The sequence below is a fragment of the Triticum urartu genome, chromosome 7A, assembly GCF_056163025.1.
Source record: "Triticum urartu cultivar PI428250 chromosome 7A, HENAU_Tu73, whole genome shotgun sequence".
NCBI lineage: Eukaryota > Viridiplantae > Streptophyta > Magnoliopsida > Poales > Poaceae > Triticum > Triticum urartu.
This window is the reverse complement of record NC_141879.1, coordinates 28192336-28205802: the sequence shown is the minus strand read 5'-3', so window position 1 is coordinate 28205802 and position 13467 is coordinate 28192336. Positions and strand designations below refer to the sequence as shown.

Genomic DNA, 13467 nt, shown 5'->3' with positions numbered 1-13467 from the left:
GGACTTCGCCGGTGGCCCCTCTAGCGGTGGCGAAGCGAGGGAGGGGGCGAGGGGGATCTGGCGGCGCCGCGGCGGCGGCGCTAGGGTTCCCCCGTGTCGCCCGGGGGCGACGCGGGGGTGAGAGGAGGAGAGGGCTGCTATCTCCTTGGAGCGGTGGAGTAATTACTTGGTCAGGCCATGTGATGATAACTGCATTCTACAACAAAACCAATGGATATATGATCAGTGATACTTTAGTTGCGAAGAAGCATTACTTTCCAGCAATCTCTTGGAAGGTGCTTGTGATGATGAGGTCGGCATGGTTCATCGCAATCAGGTCGGTAGTGAACTGGCATGAGAAGTGATAGTGATCCTCAAACTTTTTCCAGTAGAGGTCAGAGTTGGGGTACTTGATTTTTTCAAGCGCGTGCGCAATTGTACAGTACAGACCAATCATCATGTAACATCCGCGAAGATCAATACGTGGTAAATATGCTTCCAAAAACAGAGAATTAGCTAGAATTCATACATGAGTAACACGCAACAAGGTTTCCATCGCTGTAGTTTTTGATTATCATGTCAGGATTGGTCTGGAGCTCTCCAGAAATCTCGTGTTCCACATCCTGCCAAAAATGGGGCAGAGTTAGCAAGATATCTCATGAATAATGAAGGTGTGATGGTGAGGTTAGGACTTAGGAGGCATCTACTTCAGTGAAAGTGTCCAGGTACGGTCAGACTTCAAAAGGAGAGGTCCACTTGCGAACAATCCCACTTTCAGTTCTGAACGACACACGAAGGATGTGGGTGTGCTCAGTACGGAGGACCTTCTCAAGACGCTGACCACAGGTCGTGCCGGTTGCATCGGGGAGAAGTCTGGTAACCTTTGCAGGTCCAATGAAAGGTTCAGTATGATATGACAAGTTTTAATTATCATACCAGATGTCACACTTACAATAAGTATCCGTGGTGTGATGTCGAGGCCTTGCTGCTTGATCCTCAGCAGCATTTCATTCTCGATAGCACGGACTTGATCCAGAATGTAGACAGCCTTTGGGTTATCTTAGCACAAATATTAATCAGAACATGTTTAGTCACTTGACCATGTATAAACAATGCAGGATGTATTAACTGGCCTGGCCGCCTGTCCACTCTACACGAGGGCAATCATTGGGCTATGAGATTAAACATTGAGAGGGATGCGAGCACTCCATTTCTTGGCAGGATAAAGTTATAAGTATAGGTAACATGTTTTTCTTTGAGGAATCAATAGTTAACAGGTGCACGCTGCAATGATGGTTGAACTTAGCCTAAACTAACACAAATAGTAATTGCACAGGGCGCACGAAAACACATCGATTGATCTGCAGATCATTGTATGGGGCACGAGAAAATCTGCTTGAGGCTATCAGACCAAATCAAAGTGGAGTTAATAAGAGATGCAAAAAAGTGGAGTTACTCATGCAAGGGTTCTAGCGTTTGCAAAACCTAGTCAATCAATTAATCAACCAGTCTGACAGTCAGTCTCGCATGTTCTAAAATTACACCAAGGCAACATAGAATCCAAACCTAGCAACAAAATTCGAGTTTCTTTCCCACGAGCACAGTCACAAAACTAAGCACCAACCAGAGGATTGATGAACGGAGGAAGGGGAGAAGGTGAAACTATAGTATTTAGGTGAGAATGCGGGGGAACAATGAGGACCTTGTAGAGTGAGCCAGCTGCCGACGGGGGCTGGCGGAGACACACTCCGGCGATTGCTGCTCTGCTTTCTCTGCTATTGCTTTGAAATTAGTATCTATTATTTTTGAAAAATGCGTTGGAAGGGCTGCTTGTTGCTTGGGCTACATGTATGGACCAGAACGTACTAATTTGGGTCGAGGTTGACAGACAGTAGACAACACTGCCCATTCTGGACTCCGGACCATGTCTTCAAGAATGCCCCCGACTCAAATTTCCAATACATCCCATTCTCGCTAGATCATTATATGATATGTGACTGTTTGTGCCTTTACCTTGCTCTTCAGTATTACTCTCCTCCCACACGTTGCTATTCTTACTTCGAAACTAAAAGTGATCTTACTACATGCGGAATAAACTAGTTATATATTGGAGGCCAACGAGTGACCAATGTTGTTTGTAGCCAGTACATCATAATTTCTTCACCAAACAATGCATGCCAACTTTTGTGACCATTTAATTCAACTACATATGGTGTATAGTTTTCTACATTTGTATCCCTCGTGGCATATATAAATATGACCAACCCTAACTACAATGTTAAAACTGCTCCTTACTTGCAAACCATGACAAAGAAGCCATCCACTCAAACTATTATCTAAAGAGGCAAACATGGGTAAGGTTTGATGAAGCATGTCTATGATCACTTTGGAGCCATATGTATATACTAGCACACTTGTCCGTGCGTTGCAACGGGAGATACAATTGTATGTGTAAAACATGTCACATTGGAGCAAGTCCATAATGGGACGATAAGAAGATCCATCGCGTCCGTTTGCGCTAGCGGCCTCTCGTGCGCGTCACTGGAGTAGAAGCCTAGAAGTTGGAAAGGTAAGGTATGATAGAGGGCTGGCGTAGTTTTGCCATTCAACAATGACAATGAACAGCGATGACGAAAGAAGCAAACGGTCTTAGTTCCTTCTTTAAGCAGCTAGCTTGTATTGCATGTACACTGCGACGCATCCTAAACTTGTCGGCAACTGATACAAAATCACACCACACAGGCACACAGGTAGGTCGATACTGGCCATATGCTCTTGTAACACACACACATGCATGCGAGACGTTTGGCTGATTGTCTATATGTTTACGGGTCAACTAATCTCTCGTGTTAGAGAGAGTATGGACCCGAAGAGGATCCGAAACTAGAGCACATAACCTGATATAGTTTATTTGGTACAAATGTGGGCAGTTATTTTCTTTGCTGCGTGTGTGCATCCAGTTTCAGACGGCAAATGTTTTTTTTGAAAATTCCGATGGCCAATGCTTGACAGGCATACACATCCCTTGGCGTCGTTTGGCTCAGCTTGAGGAAGGCGTCCGTGGCGATTGATCTCATCTTGCTCACTTTCATGAACTTGAGCAATTTTTTTTCTTTTGAAAAACTTGAACAGCTCCAGCCAGCCAAGAATCCCATCTGCTCCGAACATCGCTGCCTCTACTGCAACCACTTCGCTACTGCACGCCAGAGTCGCTGCTGGCCGACTTTTCCTTTCCTCCTCAAGCGTGAGGGGCGTTACCACCTCATCTTCTCCTTCCCTACCATGCACGACCAAACCCCAAACCCTTTTCTCCTTATTGTCATCTCCGGTCATCGTGATGGGCACTTGCGACGCACTGCAAGCTCCACAACATGCCCAACTGGGGAGGAGATGGCCACCACCAGGTTGCTCCCGTTATCGTTGTGGCCGAGCAAGGCACGGAGAAACTGCTCCCTCCCACGTAGGCAATGGCTACGAGCAGGTGGATATGATGCCGCCCACGGAGTCGCCTTGAAGACGTACCTGTATTGTTTTTCCTTGGCAATCTCGCATGTTTACGTATGTATCCTGGTTTTCCATGGCAATCTCTCTAGACTTTATGTTTAGTTGTCCTGGTCATGCGTACCACTGCGATATCAACGGACCTGTGTTGCCGTCAAGCACCCAGAGACCAACTGGATCACGATGCTGCTATCTCTCCACACTCTCATTGGTGCACCCCTCCTACTGCTGAATTGATCCCAGGAGGAGGAGATGGCCTTCACCGGCAACCAAGACAACGACGCCAGGGGACGTCTTGCTGGGAAGAAAAGAACGTCAAGCGATAGTATGATGTTCAAGTCGTCATCATGTCGCTATCAGCAGAATTCCCTCGAACGCCACGGCCGCTTCGACCTCGAACACCCATCTTGGTTACAGACCCATCAAGATACACGCCGTTCCAATTATCTCCTAACCATGGCCAGCGCCCGTGCTCCGGGCGCTTCAGCCGAGGCCGCCATCGCCTTGTACGCCCTATTCTAGTCCTCCTCTTCTCTCGATCTGCCGGTGGCAGCGATGTGCTCTGGAAAGATTGGTTTTGGACTAATGTCGCAACAAGATTGGACGGGTTGCAGCAGTGTTCTCCATCTGATCCAGAGATCGATCCTTCCCTGCAAAATAAAGCTGGACTTCTCTGGGATCACAGCACGCCGGTTCAATGGTGGTAGGCAGGCTGACCTTTTGTGGCTGGTCCGATTAGTCCGGTCGATTCGATAGAGAGATCGTTCGTGTTGTGCCAAAATAAAAGAGATCGTTCGTGCGCCGATTGATGGGATCGTTTCCTCGTTCCCCAAAAAAGCCGAGAGATCGATCGTTCTCACATATAGCCTAAAAAAACAAACCCTCAGAGATCGATCGAGGCTTGTTCAGAACCCTCAAAAAGATCTATGAAAGAGGAAAAAAAAGTAGGAAAATAATCTCAGCCATCGACTTTCTTCGCTTCATTCGTGCTTTTGGGGAGCATATTATCTTCCGAAAGAATTTCTTTGAAAAGACGTAACATCTCTGTGAAGCCCTTGTTTGATAGACCGTTTGCTGCTTTAAATCTGAGAAGCGTCAGGGTGGCATTCAACCTGGAATATTTCTTTTTGCAACCTGGATACAATTCTTTCTTGAAGTCAGCATCAATGGTTGGCAGATCCTTGTACCCAATCATATCCTTTTTTGGGCCCTTGAAATCTGTAATCATAGCAGCAAAATCTGGCATATCAAGATCTTCATCATCTGCGTCAACGTCTTGGTTTTCCAATGGGCGTTTTGGCTTTCCGGTGTTTCATTGGTAGCTTGACGCCTCTGCCCCGATGTTAGATTCAACATCCATGTGACACTGATCGGGGTTTGGCATCTCGTTGCCCTGGGTATCTTCATCCATGACCTCCTCTTCACGGTATCTGGTCCAACATGTATATCCATCCATACATCCCCTAGAGACTAAGTGCATTTGGACATCTGCAAGTTCATGTGACTCTGTATTGGCACAATCAGTACATGGACACAGGATGTAATCCGCATCACCAATTCTCCTCTTTGTACTTTCAGCAAAATTCATGAACTCTGTCACGCCACTGATAAAATCTGCGGTTCCCTGATTCTTCATCCATCGAGATCGTTCCATCTGCAGCACACGAATGGTAATTAAAAACAAAACAACAACATTAACACACGAATTAACTACTGCCCAAAGATGCGTGCATAAATCACAAGGTTTTATTTTAATAATTACTAAGGGCACTCCATCTTGTTATCCAGACGTGCAATGAAAAAATTATTGGTCAGTCAATTTACACGCAGAATACTAATACAACACTACCCTAAGGAATTGAATACTTTAATTAAGCCACTCACGAAAAGAATACCTTAATTATTTAGCCGCGCGGCGACCTCCACCTAGCAGACAGACAAGCGCGATTCGGTGGCACACCGTGACAGCAGGGTCGAGGAGCAAAGCTTAGTGCGGCTGCCGCCTGAAGTTTGACCTCCACTATCCCGCCATCGACCGCGATGGATGTGCTCGAATCACGCCGCCGCGGACCTCAATGGTTGAGCTCCTCCAATCTCCCTCCGCATACCAAGGATTGACCTCCTATGACGCCGCCACCGCCCACCGACCAAGGATTGACCTCTTCTCCGGTAGCCGTTGCCTAGGCCGTCGCCGCCATTTCTATGTGCAGAGCGGCTGTTTTTTTTACGGATATCCATAGAGCGGCTGTTTTTTTACGGATATCCACAGAGCGGCTGTTTACACGGTATCTCACCGTAACTCAATCATATGGACAGGGTAGTACATCACATACTGTTATGTAACGGCAACCGTGTCTAACCTACGTTGTCTTCTCACACGGTTTGGTGCGGAAGTCGTGTGTGACGTTGTAATACCTAACACAGACGACATGTATAAACAATGTGTCGTATACAACATATAGTGCCATAAGTAGTTACCGACCGTTAGCTTACCTCCACAGTTTCCCCATTTCCCACAAATCCCTACATAGCCGCCAAATTCCCTCGCGTGGTGCTAACATTGGGGGAATGCAGACGAGTGGTGCTGATGGTTTTCGTGCGGCTGCTTGATACGTCTCCAACGTATCTACTTTTTCTCATGCTTTTCCTCTTGTTTTGGACTCTACTTTGCATGATTTGAATGAAACTAACCCCGGACTGACGCTGTTTTCAGCAGAACTACCATGGTGTTGTTTTTGTGCAGAAATAAAAGTTCTCGAAATGGAACGAAAGTTTGCGAGGATTTTTTATATCAATAATAAGAATTTCTGGAGCCAAGACCCACTAGAGAGGGCCCCCTGGGTGGGCACAATCCACCAGGGCACGCCCCCTCTCCTGGCGCGCCCAGGTGGGTTGTACCCACCTGGTGGCCCCGCAGACGACCCCCCTGATACTATAGAATCACATATTTCCAGAAAAAAATCAGGGAGAAAGAATTATCACGATCCACGAGACAAAGCCTCCAAGCCCTGTTCTTCCTCGGGAGGGTAGATCTGGAGTCCGTTTGGGGCTCCAGAGAGGGGGATCTTCGTTCTTTGTCATCACCAACCCTTCTCCATCGCCAATTCCATGATGGTCCCCACAGGGAGTGAGCAATTCCTTTGTAGGCTCATTGGTCGGTGAGGAGTTGGATGAGATTCATCATGTAATCGAGTTAGTTTTGTTAGGGCTTGATCCTTAGTATCCACTATGTTTTTAGATTGATGTTCCTATGACTTTGCCATGCTTAATGCTTGACACTTTGCGCCCGAGTGCCATGATTTTAGATCTGAACCGTTTATGTTATCATCATTATATCCATGTTCTAGATCCGATCTTGCAAGTTATAGTCACCGACTATGTGTTATGATCCGGCAACCCCGAAGTGACAACAACCGGGCCCATTCCCGGTGATGACCGTAGTTTGACGAGTTCATGTATTCACTATGTGTTAATGCTTTGTTCCGGTTCTCTATTAAAAGGAGGCCTTAATATCCCTTAGTTTCCAATATGGACCCCATTGCCACGGGAGGGTAGGACAAAAGATGTCATGCAAGTTCTTTTAATAAAGCATGTATGACTATTTACGGAATACATGCCTACAGTATATTGATGAACTGGAGCTAGTGTCGTATCGCCCTAGGTTATAACCATCTCATGATGAATATCATCCAACAAGTCACTGATCCAATGCCTACGGATTTATCCTATATTGTTCTTGCTAAGTTACTACTGTTATCATTAGTGTTACACTTGCTACAGAATTACTGCTATCGCTGTTACCATTATTGTTACTGCTTTCACTACTATCAAAACTAACAAACTACTTTGCTACTAATCACTTTGCCGCAGATAATTAATATCCAAGTGTGGTTGAATTGACAACTCAGCTGCTAATACCTTCAAATATTCTTTGGCTCTCCTTATGTCGAATCTATAAATTTGGGTTGAATACTCTACCCTCGAAAACTGTTGCGATCCCTATACTTGTGGGTTATCACTGCTCCTGCTCGTATCGCCGCCACAACGGTGGTCGCTGCCGAGCACTTGCCTAAGGTCATCAGAAGGCAGGTGTACTACGGATCCAAATCGTCCTATCAGGTTCCAATCTATCCCGATCTTTTTTAGCATGTCCAAAGTATAGCCCCTTGATGAATCTGTTCCGAATGACCCCTGCTACCTCTTGAGCATGCGTTGGTTTTCCCTTGAAGAGGTAAGGGTGATGCAGCAAAGTAGCGTAAGTATTTCCCTCAGTTTTTGAGAACCAAGGTATCAATCCAGTAGGAGACTACACGCAAGTCTCCTAGTACCTGCATAAACAAATAAGAACCTTGCAACCAACGCGATAAAGGGGTTGTCAATCCCTTCACGGCCACTTGCAAAAGTGAGATCTGATAAAGATAATAAGATAAATATTTTTGGTATTTTTGTTGTATAGATTGGAAAATAAAGATTGCAAAATAAATAGTAAACTAGAATTGTAGATCGGAAACTTATATGATGTAAAGTAGACCCCGGGGCCATAGGTTTCACTAGTGGCTTCTCTCAAGATAGCATATATTACGGTGGGCGAACAAATTACTGTCGAGGAATTTTTAAAAAAGCGCATAGTTATGATGATATCTAGGCATGATCATGAACATAGCACTAGTAGAAAACGGAGCTTTAAAACCGGTTTGTAAGGGCCTTTAGTACCGGTTATGGAACCGGCACTAAAGTGTGGGCACTAAAGGCCCCCCCCCCTTTAGTACCGGTTCGGCACCAACCGGCGCTAAAGTGCCACCACGTGGCGTGAGCTCATGCCCTGGTATGGGGGACCTTTAGTACCGGTTGGTGTTACCAACCGGTATTATAGGTTTTTTTTGAAAATTTTGGAAAACAATTTTGATTTTTTTTCGATTTTTAATATTTCTGAATTATTTGATGATTTAGTCTCTAATCACCTCTCTTAACTGCTCAAGTGTGGATCACTCATTCCAAATCATCTAACTTCCCGACCGGTCACCCATCCCTCTCACTACTCCAGCCCGAGCACGCTTAACTTTCGGGTTCTATTCTCCTTTGTTTCCAAGTCTGCACTTGTTGTTTTCCTGACAATAGTAAGATGTTAATCCTATTAACCCTCAGGAGTTTAGCTTGAGCATGAAGTCATACATTTCACCGTTTGAGTTTGAAACTATTATTCTAAAAAAACAGTAATTATTTAATAACACTAATATTTCTTGAATAAGTTTGACCATAGTTTGACCACAGTTTGACCATAGTTTGACCAGATTTGACCAAAATTCAAAAAATTGAAATAATTATTTAGTAACACTAATATTTCTTGAATAATTATGTAGTAACATTAATACTTCTTGAATAAGTAGTTTGACCAGATTTAACCAAATTTTTTTAAAAAAATGAAATTTGACCATATCTTTTTTTCCTTTTGGAATTTGAGGATTCTAAAAAATTCCAAGCAGGCCGTAGGCCGTCTCCATCAGATGCGGATTTTCGTGCTGAATTTTTTGATATATTATACGTTTTTTCCGACATCGTATGCAAAAGTTATAGCCGTTTTACATTTTCCCTACACTTTTTGCAAAACATGTCCAAATTGTAGTTTTCAAATTTTCCTAACTAGTAGATGTAGTAATATAACTACCTCTCGAAGGATTTTATTTTTTGAAGTTTTTATCATTTTCTTTTGATTTTTTAGAACTGAAATGGCGACACACGGGGGGGGGGGGGGGGTAGAGTTTGAAAATTGCCCTATAGTGCCGGTTTGTGTCACAAACCGGTACTATAGGTCAGACCCCTTTAGTACCGGTTCGTGCCACGAACCGGTACTAAAGGTTAGACCTTTAGTATCGTTTCGTGCCACGAACCGATACTAAAGGTGATCGTGGGGGCCCGGCCTGACGCCAGCCTGCCACCACCCCTTTAGTACCGGTTCGTGCCACGAACCGGTACTAAAGGTTCAAGACGAACCGACATTAATGCAAATCCGTTCGAACCGGCACTAATGGTACCATTAGTACCGGGCCTAAATCAAACCGGCACTAATGTGCTTCACGTTTGACCCTTTTTCTACTAGTGTAGGCATCACGTCCGTGCCAAGTAGACCGAAACGATTCTGCATCTACTACTATTACTCCACACATCAACCGCTATCCAGCATGCATCTAGAGTATTAAGTTCATAAGAAGAGAGTAACGCATTAGGCAAGATGACATGATGTAGAGAGATAAACTCAAGCAATATGATATAAACCCCATCTTTTTATCCTCAATGGTAACAATACAGTAAGTGCCTTGCTGCCCCTGCTGTCACTGGGAAAGGACACCGTAAGATTGAACTCAAAGCTAAGAACTTCTCCCATTGCAAGAAAGATCAATCTAGTAGGCCAAACCAAACAGATAATTCGAAGGGACTTGCAAAGATATCAAATCATGCATATAAGGATTTAGAGAAGAATCAAATATTGTTCATAGATAATCTCAATCATAAACCCACAATTCATCGGATCTCGGCAAACACACCGCAAAAATAATTACATCGAATAGATCTCCAAGAACATCAAGGAGAACTTTGTATTGAGAACCAAAGAGAGAGAAGAAGCCATCTAGATAATAACTATGGACCCGAAGGTCTATGGTAAACTACTCACACATCATCGGAGAGGCTATGGTGTTGATGTAGAAGCCCTCCGTGATCGAATCCCCATCCAGCAAATCGCCGAAAAAGGTCCCCAAATGGGATCTCACGTGTACAGAAGGTTGCGGCGGTGGAAAAGTGGTTTCGTGACTCCCCTGAATGTTTTCAGGGTACAAAGAGTATATATAGGCAAAAGAAGTAGGTCGGTGGAGCTACGAGGGGCCCACGATGGTGGGAGCGCGCCTGGCCCCCTGGGCTCGCCGCCCTACCTCGTGGCCGCCTCGTTGCTTCCTTGACCTCCACTTCAAGTCTCCTGGATTGCGTTTGTTCCAAAAAAGATCCTCGTGAAGGTTTCATTCCGTTTGGATTCTGTTTGATATGCCGGATCTAGCCGTTAAAATCCACGGCAAACCATACGATGCCGGAAATCCTCGGGACCTGGCACGGTGTCATCATATGGCTCTTCTAGGGTGCGGTGAAAGTTTTAGCGCGTTTCGCAAAAACCTGACCGTAGGTCGCTCATAAAATACACCATCTCCAAGGTAGTATCTGGGTAACGAGAGAGAACGTGTCTGGTTTGTGAAGGAAGTGCGTTGCCCGTTGCTATGTTGACCTCAAAACTTCTCGTGCTCTCAAAGGGGGCCATTGCATGACATGTGACAGTACATGGCATTTTTGGGCCCACCTGCTATATTTGAGACATTTACTGCATCCGTATGGTTTCAATGCGGGAAATTGCAGATCTGCACGGCTGCCACCTGAAAGGATGTCTAGAAGTGGTTCGTCAAATCATATAAAATGTCTTTGCGGTATGTGGAGGCCTAGTGCAACCCAAGGAGCGCGCATGCCCCACCTCCGGGAGGCGAATGTGCCTCGATGACATGCTGGATCCAGCCGTTAAAATCACAAAAAAATCATACGATGCTGGCAATCCTTGGGACCTGGCACGGTGTCATCATATGGCCCTTGTAGAGTGTGGTGAAAGTTTGAGCCTGTTTCGTAGAAGCCTGTCCAGAGGACGCTTGTAAACTTCTCCATCTCCGAGGTAGTATCTGGCTATCGAGAGAGAATGTGTTCCGTTTGTGAAGGAGGTGTGATCCCTGTTGCTTCATTGACCTCGAAACTTCTCATGGTCTCAAAGGGGGCCATTGCATGACACGAGCAAGGACATAGCATTTTTCTGGGCCACCAGCAATATTTGAGACATTTATTGCATCTGTAGGGTTTCAATGCGGGAAGTTGCAGAGCTGCATGGCAACCACCTGAAATGATGTCCATAAGTGGTTTGTTAAATCACATATGATGTCTTTGCAATATGTGTAGGCCTAGTGCAACCAAAGGAGGGGCAGGCCCCACCATCGTAGGGTGAATGTACCTCGGTGGCATGCCAGATCTAGTCGTTAAAATCCACGCAAAATCATACGATGCCCAAAATCCTCGGGACCTGGCATGGTGTAGTCATACCGCCCTTGTAGGGTGTGGTAAAAGTTTGAGCATGTTTCGCAGAAGCCTGACCGAAGGCCACTTGTAAACTACACCATCTCCAAGGTAGTATCAGGTTATCGAGAGAGAACGTGTCCGATTTTGTGAAGGAAGTGTGCTGCCTATTGCTCCGTTGGCTATTTCAACACTCAATCACACTTGTATACATATATTAAGACACAGTGCCAGTTTTGGTGGCATTACTACACCCGAAGGCCCCCGACTGGGCCCAACCTACTACCGGATCCCCCTCTTGTCGACCCGACACGGCCGTTTCCCCCTCCAAGTGCCGGCGGCAGCGCCTTCCGCGAAGGGGGTCACACTCCGGAGCCGCATGACGGGTGTTTTCACCTGACACCACACTTCCAGACATGTAAGAGGACCGATCGCATGATTTTGTGGCATAGCTAGCCCCCTAGAAAATATAAGAAATTGCCACGCCTATTATATCACATGTGTCTGCACTGTGTAAAAATTTCATGAATTGATCACGTTTCGAGTGTTCAGAAATATTCATGCAACGGCAAAACCGCAGAGGGATTACTTCGATTTCATTGCCATCCGTGAGGGGGGGGGCCACACCTGAGCCGCGTATTGCCTCTTCATACATGCCACCAGACCTTAAGACATGTATGAGGACCCGACACAATGCTCTGGTGGCATTGCTACCCCCCGAAGGCCCCCAGCCGGCCTAACCCTGGACCAATTGACCCGGAGATCTACGCCTTTGACTTTTGTCGGACGAGATTTGACCAATGGACGTTTTCACCTGATTATGATAGGTTATCCCATAGGAACACTTGAGAACAAGGTTTGGGCCAAACCCACCACAAGATTCCCTCCGTGCCGACGGCATCGCCGTCCATGAAGGGGTCACACTCCGGAGCCGGTTGCTGGGTGTTTGCGCCTGCCACCACAATCCTTAAAACAATCTGATGGATGTAAATATAAAATTTGTCTCGATTGGCCAAGGAATGAAAACTATACAAAAAAAATCAAAACAAAAGGGTGTTTTCTGTAAATTTGAAGCAAGCATGGTTTAAGTTTGTTCAAATTTGAAAAATAGTATAGCAACATAATCATTCCAAGATTCAGATAAAAAAAACATATAAAATTTGTCAAAATCGATCCAACTATCAATTACTTATGATTTTAACAAACTATAAGGACCTATATGCAAAAGTACATGAGGTCACATTTCTAACATACTAAAAAACAAAAACAAACTAGATATTCATAATATATGGAAAATTCTACTGCAAGTCGTTGTATAATTTGTGTATGTTTAAGTTTAGATAAGTTAGATTTAAATAATTCAAATTTTAACTTTTAAAAACATAAAAATAATTTAAAATAAAAATCAGATGATATCTCCGTAGGCATAGTTCTCGGCCAGGGGCTACCAGGAGGCGCCACGTATTGAGGCTATGCCTACGGCCTTGCCGTAGCTAGGCATAGATGGAAACTATGCCTACGGCTTTACCGTCGGCATAGCTCTGCCACGTTGAAGCTCCTAGTAAAAAAAGATAGATGATATTTATGCCGACGACCGCCGTCAGGGCCGTCGGCATAGATTTGACATCGTCAGCCCGCCGTCTGTCCCCGGGCCACCAGGGCCACCTCTATGCTGACGGCCTAACTATGCCTACGGCTGCCGTAGGCATAGATTGATATATGTCGACGGCCTTACTATGCCTACGACTACCGTAGGCATAGATGGAGCTATGCCGACGACTTTTCTATGCCGACGGTATTCCCCAGGCCGTCGGCATAGCTCCATCTATGCCTACCACAGTCGTCGGCATAGATAAGGACGTAGGAATATAAGGTTATTCCGGTAGTGCCAAA

General features: G+C 45.3%; 1 protein-coding gene across 1 annotated transcript; it reads right to left on the bottom strand.

Annotated features, from left to right (window-relative positions):
* Nucleotides 1–250: 250 nt before the first annotated feature.
* LOC147957240 (sucrose synthase 1-like) lies at nt 251–3147 on the bottom strand. Its single transcript, XM_087531617.1, has 5 exons — nt 2998–3147; nt 932–1027; nt 717–860; nt 518–602; nt 251–474 (listed from the first exon to the last, which is right to left on the bottom strand). The coding sequence occupies exons 1-5, from the start codon at nt 3145–3147 to the stop codon at nt 251–253; spliced, it is 699 nt and encodes a 232-aa protein (XP_087387743.1).
* Between the last annotated feature and the right edge of the window lie 10320 nt (nt 3148–13467).